The 25,929-nt window shown below is 53.9% G+C and overlaps 8 protein-coding genes across 8 annotated transcripts; 3 read left to right on the top strand and 5 right to left on the bottom strand.

Moving 5' to 3' along the window:
• Positions 1-307: 307 nt before the first annotated feature.
• On the top strand, positions 308-2,553 carry A1O5_04596 (uncharacterized protein; the record flags this gene model as incomplete). The annotated part of the gene is made up of 2 exons (XM_007745200.1): positions 308-1,949; positions 2,102-2,553. The coding sequence occupies 2 exons, from the start codon at positions 308-310 to the stop codon at positions 2,551-2,553; spliced, it is 2,094 nt and encodes a 697-aa protein (XP_007743390.1).
• A 1,772-nt stretch (positions 2,554-4,325) lies between these two features.
• Positions 4,326-5,357, top strand: A1O5_04597 (uncharacterized protein; the record flags this gene model as incomplete). The annotated part of the gene is made up of 1 exon (XM_007745201.1): positions 4,326-5,357. The coding sequence occupies one exon, from the start codon at positions 4,326-4,328 to the stop codon at positions 5,355-5,357; it is 1,032 nt and encodes a 343-aa protein (XP_007743391.1).
• Positions 5,358-5,714: 357 nt separating this feature from the next.
• Positions 5,715-6,367, bottom strand: A1O5_04598 (uncharacterized protein; the record flags this gene model as incomplete). The annotated part of the gene is made up of 4 exons (XM_007745202.1): positions 5,715-5,749; positions 5,803-6,120; positions 6,175-6,279; positions 6,334-6,367. The coding sequence occupies 4 exons, from the start codon at positions 6,365-6,367 to the stop codon at positions 5,715-5,717; spliced, it is 492 nt and encodes a 163-aa protein (XP_007743392.1).
• Positions 6,368-7,117: 750 nt separating this feature from the next.
• Positions 7,118-8,303, bottom strand: A1O5_04599 (uncharacterized protein; the record flags this gene model as incomplete). Its single annotated transcript, XM_007745203.1, has 3 exons — positions 7,118-7,610; positions 7,678-8,126; positions 8,184-8,303. The coding sequence occupies 3 exons, from the start codon at positions 8,301-8,303 to the stop codon at positions 7,118-7,120; spliced, it is 1,062 nt and encodes a 353-aa protein (XP_007743393.1).
• A 1,388-nt stretch (positions 8,304-9,691) lies between these two features.
• Positions 9,692-12,640, bottom strand: A1O5_04600 (uncharacterized protein; the record flags this gene model as incomplete). Its single annotated transcript, XM_007745204.1, has 2 exons — positions 9,692-11,572; positions 11,630-12,640. The coding sequence occupies 2 exons, from the start codon at positions 12,638-12,640 to the stop codon at positions 9,692-9,694; spliced, it is 2,892 nt and encodes a 963-aa protein (XP_007743394.1).
• Positions 12,641-20,280: 7,640 nt separating this feature from the next.
• A1O5_04601 (uncharacterized protein) lies at positions 20,281-20,950 on the bottom strand (the record flags this gene model as incomplete). Its single annotated transcript, XM_007745205.1, has 2 exons — positions 20,281-20,877; positions 20,933-20,950. 2 exons carry the CDS (start codon positions 20,948-20,950, stop codon positions 20,281-20,283), a joined length of 615 nt encoding a protein of 204 aa, XP_007743395.1.
• A 457-nt stretch (positions 20,951-21,407) lies between these two features.
• A1O5_04602 (uncharacterized protein) lies at positions 21,408-22,505 on the top strand (the record flags this gene model as incomplete). The annotated part of the gene is made up of 3 exons (XM_007745206.1): positions 21,408-21,455; positions 21,512-21,584; positions 21,634-22,505. The coding sequence occupies 3 exons, from the start codon at positions 21,408-21,410 to the stop codon at positions 22,503-22,505; spliced, it is 993 nt and encodes a 330-aa protein (XP_007743396.1).
• A 1,022-nt stretch (positions 22,506-23,527) lies between these two features.
• A1O5_04603 (uncharacterized protein) lies at positions 23,528-25,141 on the bottom strand (the record flags this gene model as incomplete). Its single annotated transcript, XM_007745207.1, has 4 exons — positions 23,528-24,369; positions 24,422-24,668; positions 24,736-24,748; positions 24,825-25,141. 4 exons carry the CDS (start codon positions 25,139-25,141, stop codon positions 23,528-23,530), a joined length of 1,419 nt encoding a protein of 472 aa, XP_007743397.1.
• Between the last annotated feature and the right edge of the window lie 788 nt (positions 25,142-25,929).

Below are 25,929 nucleotides of genomic sequence, written 5' to 3' on the forward strand. Positions count from 1 at the left end.
TCACTGAGTTGGCCTATGCTTAACTCTCGAAGGGGCATCGATCTCGTGCTTGTCCTGATCAAGCCATCTTGCCAAACAAAACAGTCCTTTGTGCTCTGACTTGCGGTGGGTTCGCCCCCCAATCCTTTGGTAAGGACGAACGCACCTCAAAACAAGAATAGCATTCTCATACTCCTGCAATAGGTTCTCCTAATTGGTTCTTCTGTCAATTTGAATTCCCGTAATTGAAACGCGCTGCCACCAACTCGGAACGGTGGCTCAATTCTTCGAAATCGGAGGATTAGCTGGGCCTCTCCGTCCCTAGAAGATGGGTTTTAAGGAGGTTGCAGCCTTCTCCAATTCCCACCCCCCTCAAAATATACAAGATTCAGTCGAGAGATGGCTCTCTCCAGTGTCGAGGGAAGAGCCAGGCCGATTCTACAACTTCAGCAGACATTCGCAGGAACGATGGGCATTAAACACCTACAACTTCAAGCCGGACGCCGATCAAACCAGCGTCGCTTCCGTTGACGATGATGTCAGCGTGAGCGATTCAGCCCATGAGTCTTATTCCTCCGAGTCATCTTCTCAAACGTCCTGGACGTCAACAACTGATCCGGGCGACATCTTCCTGGACGAGGACGGTAGGGAGCCGCTTCCGCCGCTCAAGAAGGTGCTCTCTCACTCGGCACTCGAACCTCAAGAGCAGTTGTTGAAGGGACTACAGAACAAAGATCACACTGCTTCCGACAGCAGTTGCCCCCTTGGGTATGCCTATCGTAGCCTCAAGGCCCGAGTCTCAACTCATCTTCATCAACCCAGCCAAACCTGCTTACGACTCCGTGGGGGTGACGCCAGCTTTGACCCAGATACGCAGCATTGGAGTGCTCGGAGGACTGCCTGTTCCTTCCGAAGACAATGCCCACCTAGGTTAAAGAGGGATACCGACGTGACAGAGCAATTTGTGTCCCTTCTCATCGTCTTTGCAAAGAGACTCATCACCGCCATATGGCCCCTCTCGGACCGACCCCCAATGATGTCGGATTGTTTCAATGGAGCTGGTGTATTACGCCTCGATACCTTCATTAAAGAAACTCTCCGACGCTCCAAGACAAGCTATTCGACTCTGCAAGTTGCTCTGTACTATCTGATCCTCCTAAAATCTAGGATGTGCCAAGGACCGTCCAAGACCAGCTGTAGAGGCGAGTCGTTTGAGAGATCACAATGCCGAGCCATGCAATGTGGGCGCCGCATGTTTTTGTCGGCTCTCATGCTGGCTTCGAAATATTTGCAGGATCGGAACTACTCGGCTCGTGCTTGGAGCAAGATCTCTGGCCTCCGGAGCAATGAAATCAACGAGAACGAAAGAGAATACCTCGCACAGATCAACTACGACCTCCATGTTCCGAAAGAGGCGTTTGACAATTGGAGCAAGGTTGTTCTGATTTTGAGCAAATTGTCAAGCGAGAGACCAGCGTGTCGGCCAAGCACTTTCAACGAGAACTTCGGTTCCCCTGGTGGTCGCCCGGGCGCCTCATTGGCGGCCATGATATCGCAAGTGGGTCTCGAAGAGAATATGAACGAGTATGTGTTCTCAGATTCGTGGTGGACTGCCTTGCTCCGGAAACTCGAGCCTAGCATTATCAAGGACACGGCGCACGTAGATGAGTTCTTGCGAACTAACCTACCAAGCGACAAGATGGAAATCATTGCGTCATTGGCGCAGCTAAGCAAGCAAGTGAACAGGCGGCCGGAGAGCTCAACCCCTGGCACGGATGCTGTTACTCATGGTTATGATCTGAACTTCAGCGAGGCCTTGAAGACACGCATTCCGGAGTCGACCAAGACTCAGCCGGTACAGGCTTTTCAAACTCCCGCTCAGATGAGTCCGGCCAAGGGCCTTGCGTTACCGACTCGGCCTCACCTTGGAAATCTTCCAACTCCACAAACCACTCCTCGTCCGGATCACTGTGCGTGGGAGCGAACCTGTGGCCGATCTTCTCTTCGTTGCTCTGCATCGATGGATGCGTTGCGAAGCATGCGGAAGCAGTGTTTGATGAACGCGAATTTGGAACGGTGTCCTCCACCCCGACCTCAAAGCCTTGTCTTACCACCTGTGAAGTGCCTTTTGCGTCCTGCAGAGACAATCCAGGAACTTCCCAGTCGGTCAACGACTCCAGTCACTTCATCACCGGCGTCGATCTCGTCGGACTCGACGACCTTGACATCCCGATCTCGATCATCATCTATTTCGTCCAATTCTTCCTGGTCCTCCTGGGCACCAAGCATCCCTCCGCTGCGCAGAAGAGTGTGGAACGGCGTCAGCTCTCCTCTGTCTCGAGTATCTTCATTGTCGGACAGACACTGCAAGCCCGCCTCGACAGATTGTCAGAGATCGGAGACCCCCTTTCGCAGAGAAAGCTGTCCCGAGGAATCTCGGGTCCAAGAACCAAAGAACATCCCTACCAGTTCCGAAGTCGCTGCCATCCACGGATTGATGTCGTTGTCAGCGTTGACAGAATCACCAAGCCAGAGTGTCACGCCAACCCCTCAGCGACTTGCCGAGAAAGGTGACGGCGGGGTACAGCCAAGGGATAGTCACCCGAGGGGCCAAAAGAGAACTCTTTCCAAGGTCGATTCCGACCTTCACGCCCAAGTGAGAAGTCTGCTCTCGCAAAGTCAGACGCATATGGAAGTCGTCGAAGATTCTCTCCCACTTTACTCATGCTTAACACCCACGCAATTGCAACAGCCCAGCAAGCTTCTGATGGAACCAAGGAGAGCAGTCTCCAACGCCACAGGCACGAAACGTCATTGCTCCATGCACCACTCTTCTTCCACACCCGACATGTCATTGCGCTTTCTCACAGAAGCCGTCGCGGCGTCTTGAAGTTTGCGTGATGTGGATGGTTGCAGTCTTGAGGAAGGCCTTGTGACAGATTTAGGGTCAAGTACGACGGCCATCTTGGGCCTCTGTGGCTCTGGAGTCTCCTCGATTGCATCTCTTACTATGGCTGCCTTTGCTGTCTTGATCGTATGCACGATTGCAGACACAGCGCCGCGCCGATAGAAGGGTGCTGTCGAGATGGTGACGATGATACCAGCGTCCTGCGTCTATCCTGCACCACAAGACTCCTCCACAGGACAGCGGTGTTTGGCATCTGAGCTCCTAATAAGTCTGCCAAACGCGACTGCGACAAGCATCTGCGCCATATCAAAGTACAAGAGGGAGCGCAGCCAACGCGAAGGCACTAAAAGCAACTGGTTTTCTGTCCAAGTAGCAGAGAACAGGAACAACAACCCGACCTCTTTTGATATCAAATCTACCGCCAGGACAAACGAGGGTCCAAAGCGGTTCGGAGGAATCCTCGAGCAGCCATATTAGCGCTATCATTGTCATTGTATAGCTCATGGAATTGAATTTTCTTTGTCTTTGTATCAAATGCTCTGTTCTTGTTTTTCATCTGGCCTACGCTCTCGGAATTTGACTCGAGTTGGTACCTTGCCATGTCTTGCCCGGGTCCCGACGTTCCCGCTTTCCCCTCTGACAGATCCTGAAGTACGATTCCACATTTCCACATACCACCGCCCATCCCCGTCCATTTCATGGCCAACCCAAGGCGGACAAGAGTCTCTGGGAATGATAAGGTCCTACATATGGGATCGTACAGTAAGCCGATATCGGGCACTCTGGCGGTGTCGCATGAGGAGATCAGATAAGATCATCACGCCACCATAGTCACCAGAGCTCCATACTCGGTACGAGGTACTGTATGTACAAGTACATACTATCCCCTTCGCTGTGTGTCCTGCAGCTTGGCTTGGCTTGGGATTCGGGCTCGTCCCCCTCGGCTCGACCTTGTTGAGCACAAACTGCATCCGTGCATATCTGTCTGTGGTTGTGTCCTTGTCTGTGTCTGTGTGCGTGTTTACCGCCTACATACATACATACATACATACATACGTCCATACAAACACGGAAACACACACCCTTCGAAACCAATCGATCGGCGTGCCCGTTCGTCCCGCACCCGATCCGGGGCCTCCCTCTCGATTTTAACGCTCTTGGTGGAGGGAGGAAAGGAAAGGAAAGAAGGACTCAAGGAAAACCGGAAGAGAAAGAAAATAACAGGTGAAACGAAGCATTCACGGCAGTTTATTAGCGGAGGGGGGCCGGAAGCAGACGAGAGGCCACTATACTGCAACGGATCTACGCAGCACTACACCGTATACGACGACGTGCGGCTGAACGAACACTCAGCCGGCCGGCCAGCCAGCGAGACACAGAGACAGGGAGAGAGCCAACCAGATAGCCAGGCAGGCAGGCGGACGGACAACGACACAGCATGAGGATCCAGTCGCCCTGGACGCTGGCGGCGGTGCAGGTTCTCGGCCTGCTGGGGCCGCGAGCCGCTTTCTGCGCACCGTCCGTGGTGGTGGCCGAACGCGACCACGAGCAGCACGGCCAGAGGAACATGAACATGGACACGATGGTTGCGTCCGCAGCCCTGGATCGGCTCGTCACAGAGACCCGCGACGATTCTGCCTCTGGCTTGGGCATCGACTCTCTCTTCTCGTTTTCCCCGTACAAGATTCCGTTTCCTCCTCTCTTTGCCGAGTCGACCGTCCACTCGTCATCACCCTCTTCGGCTGGCTCCCGCGGCGACGGCGAAAACGAAAATGAAAACGAAAACGAAGATGATAACGGCACGAGTCAAGACCAACACCAAGAACAAGACGACCCCACCATCTCGCTCCCCTCACGTTACTACTCGACCCTTCTGGGCCGACGGCTCCTGGCGCTCTCGTCGCACGGGGTTCTCACGAGCATCTTCCCCGCGAACCTCTCGTCGGCATCGTCCTCCGCGCGGACCGCGGGCATCCCGGCTTCGGTCGCAGACACGCCCATCGGCCTGCCCGAGTACATTGCGTCGTGCGAGGAACCGAGCGGCAACCCGACGATCCTGTCGCTCAAGGTGTCGACGGCGACGCGCAACGCCGCCGGCGGCTCCAACGTCTCGCTCGCCCTCAGCTGGTGGGACGAGTACATTCACCTGACCGGGCAGCGGCCCTGGGCCTTGGCAAACCTCCCTCGCCTCAGTTTGACCGGCTACCTTGAAGAGATCCCTGCCCACGAGGTCAGTCAAAGGGCCATAGAAAGCTGCTTCTTGCGCAAGCACAGGGATAGTGTCATGTGGTTGCCCGGCCGCAAGTGGGCCGCGCATCAGGGCTTCTGGACCCGTCTCGTGGTGACTCAGGCGTATTGGATTGGCGGCTTCGGCGATAAGAATTATATTGGATGGTTTGACCCTGACGAGTGGAGGGCCGTAAGGAAAGAGGATTGGGAGGGTGTAAGGTTACCGGGAGAAAAAGAATGAAGGATCTGCTTGAGGACGAAGCACCAAGCGGGCAAGGCAGGCGGTGCGTGAACCGGAGTGGGAAACGGGAAGCAAAACGAAATTAACACCAAACCAGTTTGGTGCGGAAAGAATACTAATTCATTGTCTGTAGAACTACAACAATCATGACCGGATTGCTCCTACCAGGTCAGCTTTGTCGTTAATAGAGACCGCCTCCGGTCTTTGGATGAAAAGATCGGCGGCGACCATGAGTGATACGCGAGGATAAGGTATGCCAGCCGTACAAAGGGCTCGAGTCTCCAGTGTCCTGCAACGACTCCCCGGTCCAGCCTCCACGATCAGTGCCTCAATCCTGCGCAAGGGTAACCTTGCCATCTATTTCTTCTCGCCGGAAATGCTGCTAGCAAGATCTGATAGCAATGTCAGCTTGAGCATGGAGGGAAGGGGTGGAAGAGACGCATACCCGACGCGGCTTTGCTGGCACTGTTCAGAGCACTGGCGGCCATGTCCTGAGCCTGTTGCAGAACACTCTTGCCTGACTCTTGTGCGGCGGCAGCATTGGAACTGGCCGTCTGGCCAACCGAGGAAGCAGTGTCTTGCGCCTGTTGCACATATTCCTTGCCTGACTGCTGTGCGGCACCGGCGGTGGAGCTCGCCTGCTGGCCCAAAGAGGAGGCAGTGTCTTGAGCACTCTTCGTGGCACCGGATAAAGTGTCTTGAATCGAGGTGGTCTTGGCCGAGGTCTCATCAGAGAGCTTCTGGGTGGTGGACTTGCTGTCTCCTATTTGACTGTGTCAGTCGGGGGTGTCGAGAAGGAGTCGAGATTGCCCAGTACCGGGCTGGACCATTCCTGCAATGTTGTCGGCAGTGCCAGTGGCAGACTCTTTGGTCTTGTCGAGGGTGGACTTCTGAGAGTCGGGCGTGATCTTCTCTTGCGCCTCTGGGGATCAAGTTAGCTGATTGACGGCTTGAGAAAGGGTCGGGATGCACGGACGGTCAATCAAGGGCTTGCGGCCAGTGTCAGACATGACGGACGATTGTTGGTTCGAAGGAGAATCTGGTGGATGGAGGTGATGGATTGAGGTAAAGTGATGTGATCGAAGCGAGGGAGAATCAACTGGTGGAATGGGATAACAGTGAGAATGTGTGCGCTGGTAGAAGGGAGGAAAAGTTGAGATGAAGTCGGAAGAGGACGAGTGAAAGCCTTTTAGCTTTTGGTCACAAGGCAACGCAGGAGCAATGGGCAAGTGCAAGAGACAGCAGGCGCAAGTGCTGGAGAAGGAGGAGGAGGAGGCCAAGAAGGCAAGAGCGATGTATAACCTTTGACGTCATCAGAAGAACGAATGCACGTGAGACGGATGGAATGCACATGCCGCACATGCCGCACATGTCAAAGCGACGCAGGGCGATGCCACCAGTATCAACAAGACCTCGCCACCATCGCTTCTATTCGGTGTCTATGTGCCTCAACACCGATGATGTCAATCATTGGTCAGTGGTGCAAGCTGTCAGGTCGGATCGGTAAGCTCGTCGCATTGTCCCTGCCTGCACAGCCCAAAACACCCAACAGAAAAGGGGTATCCGCTCGCTGAATCTATTCAACACCAAAACGAACGCCCACCGGGTAGCAGGCACTGTGTCGGCCCCTCCTCCTCCTCCTCCTCCTCCTCATCACTTGAGGGTCATGCTCCTGCCACGCGATTTTGATGCAGCACTTGCCCTTCTCTTCGGACATTTGTCCTCTCATCGTCTCGCCCGGATTCAGCTCCTCGCCCGGCTTACTGCGCCGCAGCCGCAGCCGGAGTCTCAGTCGCAGCCTCATCCTCGAGAGTGGGCTGTCTCCCGGCAGCACTGAGATCTTCTCCTTTCCCACCGTATTCTTTCGGCAGCATCTCTCCCAACCCTGTCACCTTGCTGCTCGTCGCCATCTCCCGGGCCAGGTTGGCGCCGTTGCTCATCGGGTGGAACTTCTTGATCGTCTTTGCGGCCACAAACAATTTCATGAACGTGTAGATGAAGCCCATGAATGCAGGAACATTCACAAAGAACTTTTCCTTGAGCAACTCCGGGTAGTTCTGCGCGAAGATCTTGATCGTCTCGGTGCTGGCCGCCTTCACAACGGGAGACTGGCGAAGGAAACTGATCGACTTGTAATCGTGCACCTGAAGGATCTTGTACGGGTCGTAGGTCGCGGTAATCGGCTTGGTCGCCTTGTCGATTCCCAGCACTTGCAGGGCATCTTCCATCAGGGCCACTCGCCATTCAATGAAGCTGCCAAGACAACGGGTTAGCTTATGGCACCGGATCCACGTCAATCGTCCTTGGTCCTTGATCTTACTCGGCCAGATTTCCAAACGTCTCGTCCAGATTCTTGACACTCCCGTAGATGTTCCAAGTAAACACCTCTCTGGCCTCCGGGTCGGCCGCCGCGTCGGCATCACCGTAGACCGTTGTGTATCCCAACCCAGCGAACTTATTGCGGTTGAACTTCTTCTTGACCAACTCCATTGGTTTCATTTTGGCCCGCCAGTCCAGCGTCTTGGTCAGCGTCTCTTTGGATTTGGCGAGATCCCCGTCGTAGGCATTCAGATACTTTTGCAGGATGACCTGGGTCGGGACATGGGTAGCCGGGTCTGCGAGTGTGACCCCCCAGATCTCGGGGTGCTCGTGCGCCTTTGCGAGCGCCCAAAGCTCTTCGATCGGGGTGGACTTCTTCTCCACCGGTACATCGACACCCGCAGCTGCCTCGACGACAACTGGAGTTTCGGCAGTGGCCGGCGTGGCCTCCTAGCCTGTAGTCAGCGATTGTGCTCGATGATCATTTTACAGGTCGGGGACTCGTACGGTTGGCGCAGCAGGCTCAGCAGCGGGCTTCGTCTCCCCGTTGTCTGGAACAACACTAGAAACCTCGTCCTGCACAGCTGTGCTGTTGGGAGCAGCAGTTGTTGCTTCGGGAGTGGCCATTGAGCAGATCAACAGCTTGCGTGATTCGATGGAGGGCGGGACGGTCCCCAAGCGATGGACGAACCGCTGCGGATGCGTTGTGCAACTTAGCTCTGACAGGATATACCAACTGGTCTAGATGGGCAACTTGGGACCCCGAGTCGGATTGTCTGTGCGGACTCGAGGGTTTGTTTACCAACGACCGGTGTTCGCAAAGGGGACTCTTCGAGGGCAATATGCAAATCACAATCGTCCACAGTCGTGGTATTAAGAGGACAAGCCAAGGCCTCGGATAGATAGTCCCGGTCTATTGAGAACAGAGCAGATCTACTGTGCCGAGAGATGAAGTCGATGAACGGTGTCCAATGTTGGTGGAAGGCAGCATCCTATCGAGAATTTGGATGCCTAATCTAATCTGATAGCCGACTGGCCAAGACATCGTCTCCGCCTCTAAATCCGGCAAACGCCGAGGATCACGAGCTCGTACGGATGAGGTCGAAGAAGGGACATCTTTGGGACATCAACGTACCGATGTCGCTGTATTAATTGCGACAAAACCTCGGGAGCGACCCAGGGCAGTCAAAGGTACAGAGTGTGTATGAAGAGTGTATAGGGGATCATGGGCCCGGAGCTATGTTTCTACCGATGAGTATTCGGCCGGTTGTATCTCTCAAGTTGTGTCCAAGTCGTTTCCATCAACAGCTCTCCTGGCACATCGAAATTCGTGCCAGCCATCCCTCAACAACCGGGTAGAGAGGACATACACTGCCATGGCCTCAATGTCCTTCCCCAACATACGCAAATCTCGCGTGGTATGTTCCATTTCGAAACAGATTGTCGAGGGCCCTCGTCCAAACCCATCTATTCATTAGTCCTCTTAACGACTCAAGGCGTTCAAAAACTGGTTCCCTTTTCCCAAACACAAAAATCAAGTGCGCACTTCTGCTCGAGGCTCTGTATCTCCAAGCATCTCGAGGCAGACGCGGTGATATCACTGTTGTAAAATCGACAAAATCACAATTTGCACTTGGACGGCAAATCCCCCATCATTACATCCCTGCTCATCAAAAGACACCCATAGATCGACCCAAAGAATAGCTTTGACCACCCGCGAGAAATCCTGTCGTGCAAGCTCTGGCTGCTTGCTCTCCATGGCTCTCCCGACAATGAACAGGGGCCTAGAGCGTATAACAATAGAAAAGTCGGAGATTCGTTTATTCGCATGGTCGTCAAATCGTGCAGCTGGAGTAGGACTTTGGTAGGTTGTATGAGCAAGACAGGGCAAAACGGTTCTATGTGCAACACAAATCAACGAAAGGAAAACTGGACGCTGGGCTTTTCCGCAATTGGGTCCGTTTCCCGCGCAACAGTCGCCTGGACGTGACACGCGGAGAGTGGGTTGGGTTTCATCACAAACTCATCGTCAGCCATTCCCATTCCTGGCTGTTCCCATGCGGACCATTGGCCAGGTTCTGGACGCCTGAATTGAGCAGCCCGCCCTGCATCACCGAGGCCATTGTGGTGGCCCCCGCCGTCGAAGACATGCTGGCTGCCTTGGCCCGAGTAACAGGAGCTTGAGTGACCTTGGGTGTCGACTGGCTAGCGTCGTGCATTTCCGCCTCATTTGTCGAGCCGCCGTTTCCGGCTAGAATGGGCAATGTGTTGGTGGACGCCCGTGACTGACGTCGCTGACGTTTCGGTGTTACCTGGACCGGCCGGGCCATGTTGGGACCCGGCTGGACAGGTGGTTTAGGTGGCGCCGCAGCGATTGGTACCACCCCAGGTTTCCCTCCTGTCGTGCCAGGTGGATAGCTCGTGGGGGTTGTGACAGCAGATCCCGAATGTGCCGAGCCCTGCACCGAAGATGGGGACGCTGAATTTTGCTCGCTTGCGCCGTTGCCAGACGTTGGCGTTGTGGCCGGTGTCTGCTGAACCGAATTCTTTCGGGAGGCCTTTTTGGACGCTCTGGTGGCTGCTGAACCCATAGGAACCGTATTTCCACTCCCACGATTACGTTTCTTGATGACATCAGTCTTCAGCGACAAGGGACGCACGACACCATGCAGCTTGAGGAATAACCCGCATGCGTTGCACAGTGGGTGGCCTTCAGGGTTTCGTCGCCAGAGGGGCGTGGTCTGGGTAAAACAGTTGGTGCATGTGGTTGGGACACCATTTTGATCCGGGTTCTTTGGTCCAGGGCTGCTGGGCCTCGACGGTTGTCGACTGCTAAAGCCGGACTCGCCGGGCGAGCTACCAGTAGACTGCATATGCTGGTTAGATAAGGCAGGTGTCGAGGTCGTCCGAGGAATTTTCTGTCTTCTTGGGTCCTGATCGCGGTTCCGAATGTCGCTGATCGATGCTGCTGAGCCGTGCGTGCGACCTAGCATCGAGGAAGCCCAATCTGGAGGCGAATTGACCATTTCCGCGCCCCCTATTCTCACCTGTTTCCCGGGACCGCTGCCGAATCGCTGCATGTTGCCATAATCAGCGACGTTTGGGTCCCATTGTAGACCCGAATTCAAGTCCAATGTTGGGTCACTAATCTGGCCATATTCGGATTGGATCATTGCAAAATTTGTATCATCGTCTTCCGCATCCGAATCGGCACCAAACTGGAACAAATTATCATTCCCGGCCACAGAGACTCCGGGCGAGACCCGTCGTCCATATTCCGGAACAAGTACTCGGGAAGGATCGACGTGTTGCTGTAGAGAAAACCCGTTTGTCGTTTGTGCGGAAGGTACCCCATTCATGAGAGAATAGACTTGCTCATTGTTGGGCCCATACGCAAACTGCGGGGCCGCGGGGGTCATCAAATGGGTCCCTCGGTGAGATGGATAGAAAGGCATGGTTCGCGTGTGACCATTCTGGTCAAAGTAAAATCCTTGACCGTCTACTTCATGCCCCGGCTGGGGCGTCGAAACGGCAGAAGGGTAGCCGGATTGAGGAGGGGAATAAAAATCCGCAGAATTCAAAGACGAAGCCATCGAAGATTGAGTATACACGTTCGAGAACGGCCCGTTGGTGACCATGGGCGATGCTGCGGGAGAAAAGGCGAAGTTCTGTTGGAACGGCCCAGCCGATGTGAGGATTGGATCGTCACCGAGGTGGAAAGAATCCAGGTGGAGAGACATTGGGCCTTGGAAGCTAGGTTGACCCGGGAATTGGGAGGCTGTTGATTGATCAAGCGTGTAGTCGGGTACACCAGCGTCCATTTCCACACCATTTGTAGCATGGGGAGCAGGTAAAGGAGGCACTTGAGGGGAAAATTCCGCCGGACGCTTACGGTTCTAACATAGAAGTGTCAGGGCCAATTTTCAGCAAACGTGGCACAATGGTTAACTTACACCTCTCCTCTCGTCAATGCTCGTCTTGCGAACTCTCTTCTTGACATACTCGAATTCTGATGTTCGATGCGTTGGGATAGATGTCTGGGGCATTGACGACGGGGGGAGATTCTTGGGAATCTGAACTTGTGGCTTGCTACGGGCGGTAATGATAGGGATAGGAGGTACTTGTGTTGTCTTTGGCCGCCCCGGGGTCTCCGACGGCGCGGGAGACGTCATCCCCGCAGGGGAGGCGACTGAACTCGGCACGATGAATTCGTCGAGGTTCATGGGATCTGAAGGTTGCTCGATTTCAGCAGACTTGTCCACCGACCTGCGGAGCTGCTGGGCTATCCCGCTAGGGGCGGATGAGGGGGGAGTGGGATTCTTGAGCTGTGCTTGCTTTGCTCTGGAAAGATAATCAGTATTAGCACTGGGGCGGTCGCTGCCCTGAGGGCCCTGTTTCCCGTACGCTGCTTGCTGTTGCTCTCGACGGCGTAGATTCATAGCCATCATCCTCCAAGTCAGGTTTTCCATGCGCTCCTGGTTGGGGAGGCGAGATTTGGTCCGGCTATACAATTTCCATATCTGAGTGCCTAGAGGGTCCTTCTTTTGCATCTCTTCTGGACTGTCGAGGACGGAGGATTGGGCATCGTCCTTCCACTCGGGGAAGACGGCGTCCCGTAGCAGCGACTCATTTCGAGCAAGGACGTCTGGGGTGGAGAGATCCAGGTTGTTGGGACTGAGGCTGGGGTTTGCGGGTTTTGTAGATTGAAGGAAAGTGGCACTGGTATTGGATCTGTCGGTCGAGAAAAAATGGGCAGGCGACTGGCTGGTGGAAATAGTATTTACGGTATGAGAGCCCAAGCTGCTGGACCAGGTCGAGAAGTCTGTGTCGTCAAGAGTAGAAGAGGGTTGTGATGTAGAGGCCGCAGAATGATGGGAGTGGTCGGCAGGGGAGTGGACGGCGGAGCTTGGGCGCGAAGTTGCAGCTGCAGTGCCCCCACGTTCACCATCATCCGCACTCGACATTACCGGGGCGGATTGGAGCGAGTCGCGTGTGCAGCAGGCGGGCTACCTAGGGATGGGATAGCGAACAGGACGGTGTGCTCGTTTGGTGTTGGGATGGTGGCAGCATTCCCAGCGTCGAGGCCAGGATATGATGTATGTAGGTGTAAGTGGTCGGGCGGACGAGCAAAAAAATAATTGGCAGCAAAGTCTGCGCAGTGTCATCACCACAACACGAGACAAGAGGAAAAGGTCGGCAAGAAGAGAGGGCGAGGAAAGGCACCTTTTCGTCGCTCTGGCTCTGGGCTGCAGAAGTGGGAGTGGGAGGGTGCCAGGATCCCAGAGGCACGCAACCTATGGAGACGGAGGAGGCGCTGGAGAAATGGTCAGGGCGCCAACCCGGCGGACCAGGGTATGTGCGTAAAGATGGGCCAGGGATCAGAGATGATGGTGGCTTCTGGCGCGCCCGCCTAGTCTAGGGCGATGGAGCAGATGGAGCGAATGGAGCCGGCTGGAGGGGCAATAGAGAGGTACCGGTAGGACATGATACCGTGATCGAGCACTCGGGATTGGCGACGAGTCGGAACGAGGGTTTCGAAGGAGTGTGGATGAGCGGGATGGGGGATGCAAGAAACGGCCCTAGGGTTTTTGGGGTGGTTTGGGTCTGCTGGTAGGCAAAACGAAGCTGGCTCGATGGTGGTTGAGAGTGGACAAATGGCTTTTTAGAGTTGCAAACAACAGATGAGGGTACCAAGGGAGGCTGATCGAGAGGCGCGAGCACTGTTCGTGTGAGAGAGGGTCAAAAGACGCGAGGGTCCATTGCTCCGGGACAGGCTGGTGATGAGCGAAATCCCGAGAGGGAACAGATGAACAGAATTGACGACGATCTGGTGATAGAAGGAGGACGAGGTACCGGTAGAGGTCGCCCTCGTTCATCTTGCATTCTTGACGTCGAGCTGCCTCCAGTGTGGTTTATTTTGAGCTGCACCAGTGGTGTTCTCATCTCACTTCCCCCTCATGTGTCTCCTCGCTCTCCTCCTCATCGTCGAGTTCCATCTCACATGGAGCATGCCGCTCGTGGGAACCATCATCATTCGCAAGTAATTGGGGATCTGTGGGCAAAGGGGGGAGAGACATCGGCATAGCGCCGGTCCATGCCTGAACCATACGTTAGCCGAAGACCAGAAACGGCACAAGGACAGCGAGTTCGGTGGGTGGGAGAGTGGGAGGCTTTCTCGAGAAGTGGGACATGGCCAGCTTCATCCTCTCTCTGACCGTTGATTTGCAACTGGAGCTTGATCCTCGATTGGCCTGACTCAGTCGGCCTGAGCAATCCTCCCTGATCATCTTGCGCGGACGACATCAGCGACAACACAAAGGGACATCGATGAAGGCAGGGCCGTGAAGACAAGTTGGTCCCAAAGATACCATACGTAATGGGTGGTGGAGGAAATATCCATATGCCGCGCTGGTCTCGAGGCCTTACCCCTACGGAGTACCTACCTACCTCCCTACCTCTGGCTCTACCTAGGGTACATAAGGAGGTAGCTACACAGGCCTCGCAGCCCTAGGCCCTGGGGCTCTGAGCTTGGGGGGGGGTTGGCTCTTGCATCTGCATATCTGCAACCGCATCTGCGCCTACGCTTTTGCATGCGCCGAGCGGCAAGAGCAAAAAGGAAGGGGTGTGCCCCCCTCGCCTTCCCACACATCTCGCACCTCGATACCTACAAGCAGTTAACCTTTCGGCGGGGCCTGGCTTAGCTGCTAGCTGCTTGCTGCTTCTTGCAGTCGCCAACACGGACGCCCAGCCCACCATGAGCTTCTGGGATTTCAAGCATCATGCACGCCAGGGGACCGAGCAGCGCCACGCCCAGGACTCAGGGTCGACATCAGCGGGTTTTTTGCGGCCGCTCACTAACGCCCGCTCACGAGCCCGTTTTTGGGCTGGTGCTTTTGATAGCGTGGGTGGTCATGAACAAGTGGGCAGTAGCAGGGAATCTTGGTACGCTGTTGCTCGTGCAGCTTGCCGGTGTAATAGAGCCTGTCATTGCCGTGGGCTGCATGCAGCATGGCAGGATCCAAATAGCATGGTGCCGCCCTCTTTGCTCCTGCGTACCTCGCTGTGGTCATCGGCTATGGAAACCGGATGGTAATGAAAACAATAATGAAATATCACCTCCCAATGCATCTCTCCTAATGGCTTCTGGACTAAGAATGCAAGTAATATAATATGCTGCATTGCCGGAACTTGGGTATATGAGCGAGGTGGCATTGCCGCTCGGGACAAGCACGGAAACCGTGCTCGACCGGGAGAACTAGTTAGTAGAGTGAGGGAAATAGTTATTTGCGAAAGCTGGGGGCAAACCAGAAGTGGTAGTGGTACATGGCGGGAGTAGAGTAGTAGTAGTAGTGGGATGTACCAATGCACAAACGTCAACTACCATAATGGGATTCTCGAACCATGAGGCCTCTGGGCTTTTCGAGAAATAGTAGCTGGGCCTGGAGCTGGAGCACGAGGCCTGGGAACAATGGATTCTGTGCATGAACTCGAGAAGATGAAGTGGTCCAGAAGCAATCCACCAGGGTGTCCATTTCCCAACCCTGCAGCCCCGAAGATTCCCACTGCGCTCCACTTGATGAGGGCTTGGGAGGTTATAGGCTTGACGGCGAGAGTACCCGAATCCGGTGCCTCGTGTTGCGTCGCACGTACTCCGGATACGGATCTTGGTCTGTCTCCGAAATGCTTGCCTGAGAGATGGGTTTTGGCCTGGTGATGGTTACGAAGGAAAAAAAAAAAACCATAAAAAAATTTTCTGGCAGAGATTTTTCAGCTGTCTATCACCAGATGGTTGTCGTGACTCTCGAAGCGAGAGGCGCAGTGCTCATGCGAGCAGCAGCAGCAGCAATGCAAGCTGATCAAATTGGGGCGATGGAATTGCTTCTTGCGACATGGCGGGGGTACCTCGCCCCCCATATATTTCGCCACGGCTCAGCTTGTACCCCAGTACGAGGTTCTCCGTAGGTAGGTGGTCGTTGTAAAATTTCCAGTTATTCACGACGATCCTTTATGTAGTGGTTCCGCCTCTTAGAGTTTCGTTCTGCATGGTTGGATTGAATGGTGACGAGGAATGTCCCACCACACTGGGTGCAGCAGACAACGTTGCGTTGGTGTCAGTTCCGAGGGGAATCAAGGGTCCATGCGAGGACGTTCACCAGCCTGATGGTTACCCGGGTACCCAGTACTTGATGGCTAAATTGCTGAGCGCAGACTGCAAAAGTCGAAAGCAGATGTGTCGGAAGTGGGGATGAGAGAAGACCGCAGGCTCGGGAAAGATCATGGCGAGCAGCAAAGCACCAGGCAAGAAGCAACAAGCACCAGGCCTTGGCCACTCGCAGCATCCTAAACCTTTAGCCCGCCAGCCTGGCATCCCACTCTCCTGCGCTCTCTCAACCTCTGGCCTGGTGGCCCATGTCCTCGTAATACTCGCAGGGATCTGACATGTGTCGAGTACTGGGTACAGGGTACAGATCTACTCAGTACATCCAGCTTCTTCTCAGGCCTCTGATTTTCTTTTTGTATTTTTCTCTTCCTTTTCTTCTGATTTCATACATGCAAAGATCTGTGCCACCACATTACCTGTGAACCGTCTTCTCGCATTCACCATTCAAAGAGTGGGGTCCATCCACTGTCCATGGGAAATTCTGCCAAACTCTCGCGCGTAAGCATCCGTAAAGTCAAGACTCGAGGGAATCTTGGAAAGCATGTGCTCTCGCGCGTCCTGGTGCTCCCGACTTTTTGCCTTCGGCCCTTCTCCGTTTCTCGGCCACGATTTCTCGTGTAGGCTCACGCACATGGCAGCAATGGGCGCGCTATTTTCCTTCTGGACGAATGATGCCTCTCGAATAGCATTCACTGTTCGAGCGCGCTCCAATGTTTTCGATGCCGGTTCGACCGCAGACAACCATCTCTCCACTGGCCAGCAGCAAATATCTGGTTCCCCCCTTCGTTTCCTTAGCGCGGGGGACCTCGAACAGCTTCGCGGGTTCATGCCCCTGACTGTCATACCACGGCTCCGTTGTCTGACCAGCCCACAAACTCACGGATGCTAGTCCCTTTTCCAAGACACTCCTGGATTTCTGGTCTTGTACGTACTGGTATAGGCCCTGGATATTTGTTCCAGAAGCTGATTGTAGGAGTTATGTGGCTTGAACGTGAGCAGTGGTGAGACGCATCGAATTGTCATCTCGGTTCTTGCTAGAGCAGCGACAAAAGTGACGGACGGTTGGCCGCTGCTAGGTACTGTTTGCCAGGACAAGAACTTGCGATGTACTTTTAGAGACATCGACTGTGACCAATGATCGATTTTCTTGAGTGCGTGGAGGCACCAGAGGCTTGAAGATCGTCATTTTCTGTGCCAATGCATCGAGCCAGGCTAATTTGCTGGTGCGAGGACTCCAGGGTCTGATCAGCCTCGAAGCCCGCGGGACCAAGACCGAACTGCCGAGCAGCATACATCATGGTTTGCGTGTCGTTTGAGGTCATCGAGCTTCTAAACAAGCTTCATTGGGTCGAACAACCCATCGAGCCCTCCAAGTACCTCTCAGGCTGGGAAAGTCTGAAATCCGACAGAAAACACCACTTTTTCGATCGCTGGCTGAATTCTTCGATGCCCAGGCACGACCGTCTGAACACAGAGTTCCTATATTCAGATTCCCTCGAACCATTTTAGGCTTTGTGCTACAGATGGCGCTAACATCCTGCCTCGTCCGACTGGACCGGCTTCGACAATGCAGATGAAGCAGCCAGGCGCACCCTTGTCCATGCCTGGAACGTCGTGGGTGGTGGCCCTGGGAATTAAAACGGGCAAAACCCTCTGGCGTGGGCGTCAAGAGGGGGCCTGGGTTTGACCCATCTACCCGAGACGACCAGGCTGCTGAAACCAAAGATACAGGAACTTGATTTCTTTTACTTGTATAGATGTGATAATTGGAATGCAGGAACTGGCTGGCCCACATTATATCTGGTAGCAGCAGAATGTGGATTGCGGCTAGAAAAAAGAAGACGGTCTAGATAATCCGTGAACTATCTAGGCTTGTCAATTTCGGCTTCTCGGTCACTGCTGGGAGCCAATTGTCTTTGAGCTTCCAAAGTCGACAACCAGGGTTCATTCCGAAAGATCTGGACATTGACTCCGCAAAAAGCTGCGTGCAAAAGTAGTCTGAAGTATTCAGGCCGGAGCGGGCACCCGTCTTCGCCCGCCAACAACGATCGCCATCGATGGGGCCGCGACGGTGGACAACGATGAGGGCAAGGCGAGCAGGTAGGGTTTGTGGAGCATCATCGCCGCGAACAACGGACTAAACAATCGAGTACCAAGTACCCATGCATGACATGACATTCGTTGTTTCAACCCGGCGACGCCTCGTTCTGCTTGATTCCATGATTGGTGATTGCCCCAGCCCACTTCCTGCGCTGTCCAGATGCAACCAGTATTCGGGGGACCCTTTCAGACAACGTCCTGATGCCCCATTTGAATGCATACAAGTACACACTGTTCTGCCACAGCCGAGCCGGTTCGGACGGAGACAGGAGAGCAGTGACTGCTGCACTGGACAGAGATGCTCACCACGCTCACAAGTCGGTGGACTCGCCAGTCTCACGTGACGGGCCTCGAGATCTGAGGTAGGCTTGGGCAGGCCCACACTCCCCTCTCTAGCACGCGACCATTGACGCGCGACAAGCTCGATCGGTCGGGGCCAGAGAAAAAGGAATGATCAGGCTGCTGACAGCTGGTCCCTACCACCAAAAGGATTCAGATCTGGGGAAAAAGGAGAAGGTGCTCCCATTCCTGATCAGGGAACTTGTTGGAGAGCAATAAGCGGTACTCGTCCTGTGTCAGGACGGCGGGGGAACCGGCCGCTGTGCCGTTCAGTCGTCGCTACCTGCGACCAAGCAGGTGAGTTGAATTGGCGAGCCTGAGTGAGCTGCATTCAGCAGTTTCGCTGTTCAGTCTTTGCCTGTGTCGGTCCTTGCCGAAACGGTAGCCCAGAAAAAGGACGCGGGATGCTGGATTGGAGTCAAGGCTCCAGGATGAGCCTTAGCGATTAGTGTGCATCGTTAGTCCCTTCTTCCCGGTAGAACTGAAATGGCTGTCTTGGGCGAAATCCGGCACCTCGACCACCCCCATCCACCCTTGGCCCGCCCTTCCTCACCCATCCACCCCTCCAAGAATCTTCGGACCATGCCCCTCTTCGGTCTTTGGACCATCAACAATCCCGACGAATGACGGGTGGGCCTAAATCTTCTCGGTTCGAAAGGGTGCTCAGCCTGGTGCGTCTCGGGTATGGAGAATCGTCGATGTGTCGGATCTCTGAGCGCGGCACACTCATATAGCAAAAGGGGTTGCTGATCTGTTGCAAGATTAATCATACTTGCGAGTGTAGCGTCCGTTGCTAGGTCAGAGCTTGGGTGAGGCAAAGATGGCGCTCAACACTCAGTGCTCCGTTGTCCCAGCGAGAGTCCCCGACAAAGTCCAGGATGAGAGGCATTGCACCCCCACGCTAGCGCACGTCTTTGCATGGTCGTCGTCCAGCAGGTCTCAGCATTGCTTACCTACCTCCCGATCTGGTGGGCAGTCCGGAAATATGATTGTGCGTGCATACGAGGCATGCTTTGAAATACCAGCTCGCCAAACACCCCGGTGATCTGCCTGCCCGCGTGAATAATGCATTCTTGTCAGAGACTCCCAACTTGTCTTGTGTCGGCTAATTTGTTTGACGTTGCGTCGGGGTGGGCGATGTTCTGTCAACTTGACGTTTCAAATATGGACTCCATAACCAAGCGGGCATCATTGGTGAGGTCGACGGTGGGCACGAGGGTTCGGTTTTGTCGACGACGGGCACCATTCGGCGCTCCACCAGCTCCGAGAGTGTCTGCGACAGACTTCTTGAGACTGCATTGGTCTCAATTAGAGTGGTGCCGGATACGTGTAGTATGCCAAGCGTGGTGTTTATTGCTAGGTGAGCTCCGTTGCACAGAAATAGGGTCCCGACTCGTTATTGGCGTTTTGCGTAGCCTGTTGGATGTAGCAAGGCTTCGAAGGACTAGCAAGGCTCAGAGATCGAATCTCTGGGGCCGGTGGCCGGTTGACTCTTTAAGTACGGTGTGCTCAGAGCTGCAACCGGTCAAATGATAAGGTCAAGGAGATGAGCGACAACGGATGCTCTTCGAAACAGCCAAATATTGGAACGAGTGATAACAAACACGTCGTATTCAGCGGCCACGATAGGCTGCGAGCACCGCCTAAGGGGGAATCTGTTCAATGGGTTTCTGATAAGTGCGATAACCCCGCGATAACAGAGCGGCCCTCTCTTGGGCAGGCAGATAAAGAATCTGGGGCAGAGCTGCTCAATTCAGCAGGTCATTGCGACCTTGATCAGCCTATCCTTCGACAGTCATCCACTCAGATCCTCCAAATTCCCATGTTGATATCTCTGTTTCAGCGTTGTGTTGCATCTGATTCCCCAGCCGTCACCGTCACCCCTATGCTTATCATTGGATGTGTCCGGATTCTCAGAGTATTTTGCCCGTCGGTCCTGAGCGTTATCAACACATCGCAGAGGAGATACTCTCAAGCGGTCAGCCAGAAGTCGACACCGGCTTGCTATCTTCTGTCATGGCCGGTTGTAGTTTTGCCCATCCTTTGGACAACACAGCAGATGTAGTTGGGATCTGGGAAAATGATGATCTCTTGGTGTTTTGTGCGCAGCCTTAGCAATTGGACTTCATCCTCAGCAATACCATTTTCTGCATCTTCCTCGGAGTTTCGCTCTTTCTTCTGAGCAGCCTTGGACTCGCCATAAGCGGCCCCGGTGTACGTCCCGTCTGGACGGGCCACATTTCGGGACGCTACACCGAGCGTCGCACTCATAGCGTTGGCATTGTTCACAAATTGAAATATGGACGAAGCCAACCGTTCCACGGGTTTCTCAATGTGCTGGATATCTGAAGGCTCTTCTGATTCATCGGTAGCAGGGGGGGGGCCATTGTCCGAACGGTCTGCGACCGCTTTAGACCCTTCGGCATGCGGCCATTGGTATGCTGTTGCGGCAGCTGAAGATCTTCTCTCCCCAGGGGAGGCAATGCCTGTAACTCTTATGATAGAACCATCTTTTCGAGAAAGGATTAATGTCGACTGTACGTTTGGCCTCTCGGTCAGACCTCGCAGCATCGCATCGATGGAAGGGCCGTTTAGAGTCTCCTGAAGGCACCAGTCAGTGAAGGCCCAGCGTAACCAGAGAGCGGGAGAGAGAAACCTTTTCCGTCTGAGCCATTGTGCTCATGCGTCATCAAGACCTTGCTTCACTTTTGCTGTCGGCGGATGTCATCTCATGCTGGCGCAGCCCTCGCCGGAAGCTGTGAATTTGCAGATGCACACAGACGCGTTAGACGCGCCTCTCCCCTGGTGGATAGATGGACTCGATAAGCGTAGTGAAGCAAGCTATTCTTGAACCGCGAGGACTCGGTAAGCCGTGTGTAACCGGAGGTACGGAGCACGAACAACGGGGAGAGTTTCTATTACCAACGTGAATCCATCTCCGCAAAAGTTTGAAAAATCACTCGCAGATCGACTGACTTGGGGATCGTCACCATCGACGGTTCGGTCCGCCGAAGCTCAAAGCTTATTCTTCCTGCAGCCCTTTTGCCCTCGCCGCTTCTGAGGAAGAAAAACCCTTTCCCAAATATAACATCACAAGTGAACCTTCTGCTCGAAGAGATCCAACCAAGGAAATGGGCTCCAGTGCACGAAAGAAGAGAGAGAAAACGAAAGACTTTCAAGTTCGTTGCTCGTTTTCCGTCTAGGCTGATTGCAAACAAGCTAATCAACTGGCCAGAAACAAAAATTGAAAGTGGGCAAGGCGAAACCTAGGGCTGAGAACCATACCAACACGAGTTTCAGGTCTCAAGGTACGGTGTTTCTCACTTATATTCTGCATTGTGCTCACAAGATCCGAAGTTATTGTTCTGAACCAACAGCTGGATATCAATGCGCCTTCACAGTCAGCAGTATTTCTTCACCAAATCTCTCTTCTCAATTCACGATCCGACTCTCAAAGGAGAGATGCCCTTGCCTCCTTGACTACTTACGTCGCTTCAAGCCTACCGGCAAGCGGTTTACCAGTTCCCACCAGTTCCCTTCTCAGCAGCATTTGTCCTCTCATGCTCGACGGCTCGGCAGGCGTTAGAAACCAGTTGCTTAAGCTCTTCCGGGCGCTACCCTGCGAGGATGTCCGAGACCATGTGAACAAAGCTTTGCCCTACTTACGTGCGGCTATGACACATTTATCACGGGACATACGACTCTCGTCGCTTGACTTTGTATCCTTCATGATCAAAGCCGCGGGGCTCGAATTGATATCGTGCCCTGGCGGTTGGCACCAGACCCTCGAGTGCTTTACAACGGTCCTAGGGTGGAGGTCAACCGACGCCAGCAGATGGTCCGCCAGTAAAGCATCGTTTGCAGGAGATCCCAAATCCACTGCTCGAGTAATGCAAGTTCTCGCTGAATTCTTGCATGCAGGTCTAGTTACAGATGAGCAATCTTCTTCTGGAACTAGCGCAGTACTTGCAGGATTTCCCCTATGGGAAGTTGAAACAGTCCTTGTACCCGGCAAATCTAATGCGTACGCCCATCTAAATCTCTTCGGTCCACAACCAGAGGATGAAAACCAAATACTTGACGACCAACAGGATAGATTGCAGGACTTTGCACGAAATTTTCAGGCGCCTATCTGGGCCGGCATTGATGCTGCAAGGAAGGAAGGCGGAGAGCTGGGCCGTGCCTCAGGCCTACTACTCAAAATACTGGAGCGCGCACAGAGTTCTTGAGCCATACACAAACACATCAACGTCATGCGAGTCGAGCCAAGATTTCCGCCTGAGAGCCATGGATATCCTATCTTACCTGGATACACATTGTATTCCCTTCGGACCACTTCAATCAAAGCTTCCTGTTATTGGCGCCTTCGCCACCAGGACATAATACAGAGCTCGACGTCCCCATCGAGCAGGATACATGGCGGATCAGAAGTTCTGATCTAATCAACTGGGCTGCTTTGTTGGCGGGCTTTGCGTTCATGGATTCTCAGAAGTCAGAGGCCCGAGGCTGTCGCTAAATTTTGAGTCCAGAAGGTACAGCACGCAGTGGATTTTGTGGAGAGAGAGGTATATCGTACTGTACCCCGATTCAAGAGGATGTTCTCTAGCGGATCTTGATTCCAATGTGCACCCAACAATAAACAGGAAGTGTGGTTCACCTCCATTTTGTTGAGGAAAGAGGTCCAGTGCAACAACACAGATGACGACGTTGCATTCCACTTTACCTCCACGTCTCCGAGACCTGCGGCTCTTGTCTTGATATCGCACTTTTCACTGGACGACCTCGAACATTTGCAACTCCAACATCTCAGAAGCACTAGATTATTACAGCATGGACGTACATCGTCCAGGCCACTTCATTCCATGGAAGTATACCGTGGAGATATATGATTTCTCGTGCTCTTGGCCCTTGCATATGTGAGAGAAGCAAATGCCCGAATGGACAATCCATATTTTCCAGATATGTGACGCTTGCTGGATGACAGGGTGTAATGGCCTCAGCGGGAAGACATCATACCGATAAGGCAGCAGAATCAGCGAGGCAAGAGGGCCAGGGTATTCAGCACCGCCAGACAGCAGGAATGCCATGACCCTGCTGAAATGTGTTCGGGTTTGCAGGAAACAAAAGAGTGCCGCCTTAGGCAGTTCATCTGTTGCAATGAGTGGCGTTTTGCCTCATCTTCAGCGGCCTTCTTTGAGATACAGCACACAACTAGAACCAGGATCAAGACCACTCTGTTCGTCCATGGGATCTACAGCTTTGCGATCTGCTGGTCCCCAGCCTTCAGCTCAGCCATTGCCTGCATCGCGCCACTTTCTCCGCTCCTGATAGCCCCTTCCATATATCCTCTCCAGACGGTGCTCAACTCTGTCCCTACGAAATGGATATTTCCGAATGGCGCGCACAACGCTTTCCAGCCGTCAGCGAGAACTCCTGGTGGCATGGCTGGGCATGGACAGCCCCAGCCTGAGAACTCTTCATCCATCCATGGCGACTCATAAGCTTCCATAAAGAGAGGACTGATATCCCGCCCGTCTGCGAACATATCGCCTATCTGCTTCAGCACTGATGCCTTCTTCCTCTCAGCATCTTGCACTGCCCATTTCCTCCCGAATCTTCCGCCGATAAAGCACGTCATGCAAGCATCATCGCCGAGACTTGTGTCCCGGAAGACCGACACTGGACCGATGAATGATTGCCCAAGCCCACACAAGCCCCTGTCCGTCCAGAAAGTCTTGCTGAATCTCACAATATACTTGGTATAGAATCCATAGCGGGTGTGGTTGGCAACTCCACTTTTTGCGGCAGGCAGAGAGGGCGAGAATTTAATAGTTCTGTATACTGGTGTTGGAATCGAGAGGATCACCTTGCGAGCACGATACACTTGTGGCGAGCGTCCCCTTGTCGAGATCGAGACGGTCCCGTCCTGCTGCTCTATCTTCCCGACAGGGCTGTCCAGCTTGATCGACCCCGGCTTCAGTCTTTGTGCCATACCTTCCGCAAACGCCGCAGTTCCTTCTTGAATGCGAAGATATTGGCCTCCATCCTTACAGTCTGAGCGCATGGTCATCAGCCCTCCGCCGGCGGCACAATCTTCAACATACTCTGTCAGCCTCGGGTTGATTTGCAGCATCACAAAACTCACATTCGAGGAAGTACAAAGCAGAAACCTCGGCAGGGTCAACGCCCAGCATAGCGTGAGTCCAGACCTGTGCGGTCGCGAACGCCTTTTCTGTGACCTTTGCCTGTCGCAGAAATGTCTCGAAAGAAATCGAGTCAAGCTGCTCTCGATGAGGTCCTGCTGCGAAGATTGACGGCATCTGCGTAGTGGAGATATCTTCAACCAAATCTCGGATTGATATGCACGACTCTGTGTCGTCCTGCGAGGGGTACTGTCCAGAGATTCAGCATCAACCATTTACAACAACCGCTGGAGTACGGCGGCATGGGGTATCAGACCTTTGGTACGTCCCTGGGGACTTCGATCAGCTTTGTGCCAATGACTTCGCTAGAAACAAAATCAATTCATCGGGAGAAGGGGAGCTTACCCGTACGGAAACTTTACCAGCTTTCCGTCAAAATCCTGCACAACGACGTCGCCCTGGGTGTTCTGAACGTATGTGTGCAACCCTAGGTCTTTCGCAAGTTCCCACATACGACTTTGGTTGCTGTCATTGATCCAGGCAGCCCCCAAGTCGGACTTCACGACCCCTTCGCTGGAGCGTAGAGTCAACGTCTTCCCGCCCACGCGATCTCGTGCCTCGAGAACCAAGTAACTGAGGCGCTCGTGGTGGACAGTAAGAGCGGCTTGCAGGCCAGAAAGACCGGCACCGACTATCACCACGTCGTATGTCTGTTGATACATCCTGTCCTCGGCTCCTTTACCTTTCAGCCAGACTTCAATGCGCCAACATCGGCACAATGAAGGTTCTATACACATATATATATATTTTCATGTGGACACGAGCTTTGGCCGTCGGCAGAGAACCAGGGTGGAGACAGCGCCCTTCTCCGTCTTGATTTGTTTTCTTGCCATTGAGGCTTCTGCATTTTGCAGCTATCACGCGTCTCGACTACACGACTCCGCTCTGCAATCAGTCGCGGATTCCGTCAATGCTAGTGTGCAGGCATATTCGAGACCAGATACACCGCCGGTATTTCTCCCGCAAGGCGCATGAGGCGCGTTGTATGCAACGGGCAACTTTTGTCTCTGTGTTCATGGCGTTGGATATTTGCCGATATCGTGCTCATATCTTTCGACATTGGAAAGCGATGGCGCCAGAGGCCACAACCTTAGGTATGACCTTGAGGGAGCCCTCCAGTGATTCGAGCCATGCCGCAGCTGGCGGTCAATATGGGCCTGGGTCCGGGCTGTTTCCTGGCAAGGCATCATGGTCTGAGCCACGCTGTTTGCTGCTGCAGGCCGGCTGTTTGTCAGGGACAGAGGCTTCAAGTGACAATAATAGGCCTCTGATGAACAGCAAAGTGTTTCAATAAAGCTTATTGAGGCCATTAAATGTCGGAAAATTCACCTCTAAAGAGGACATATTGCTGCTTGAAGGAAGAAGCTCTCAGTAAGGTCAAAGGGTATCGGTAGGTCAGCCTTGCGCCTGAATGTCTGTTTTGGCATCCATTGTCTCTCGGGCTCAATCC

Source organism: Cladophialophora psammophila (genome assembly GCF_000585535.1).
Source record: "Cladophialophora psammophila CBS 110553 chromosome Unknown aczJe-supercont1.6, whole genome shotgun sequence".
Lineage (NCBI taxonomy): Eukaryota > Fungi > Ascomycota > Eurotiomycetes > Chaetothyriales > Herpotrichiellaceae > Cladophialophora > Cladophialophora psammophila.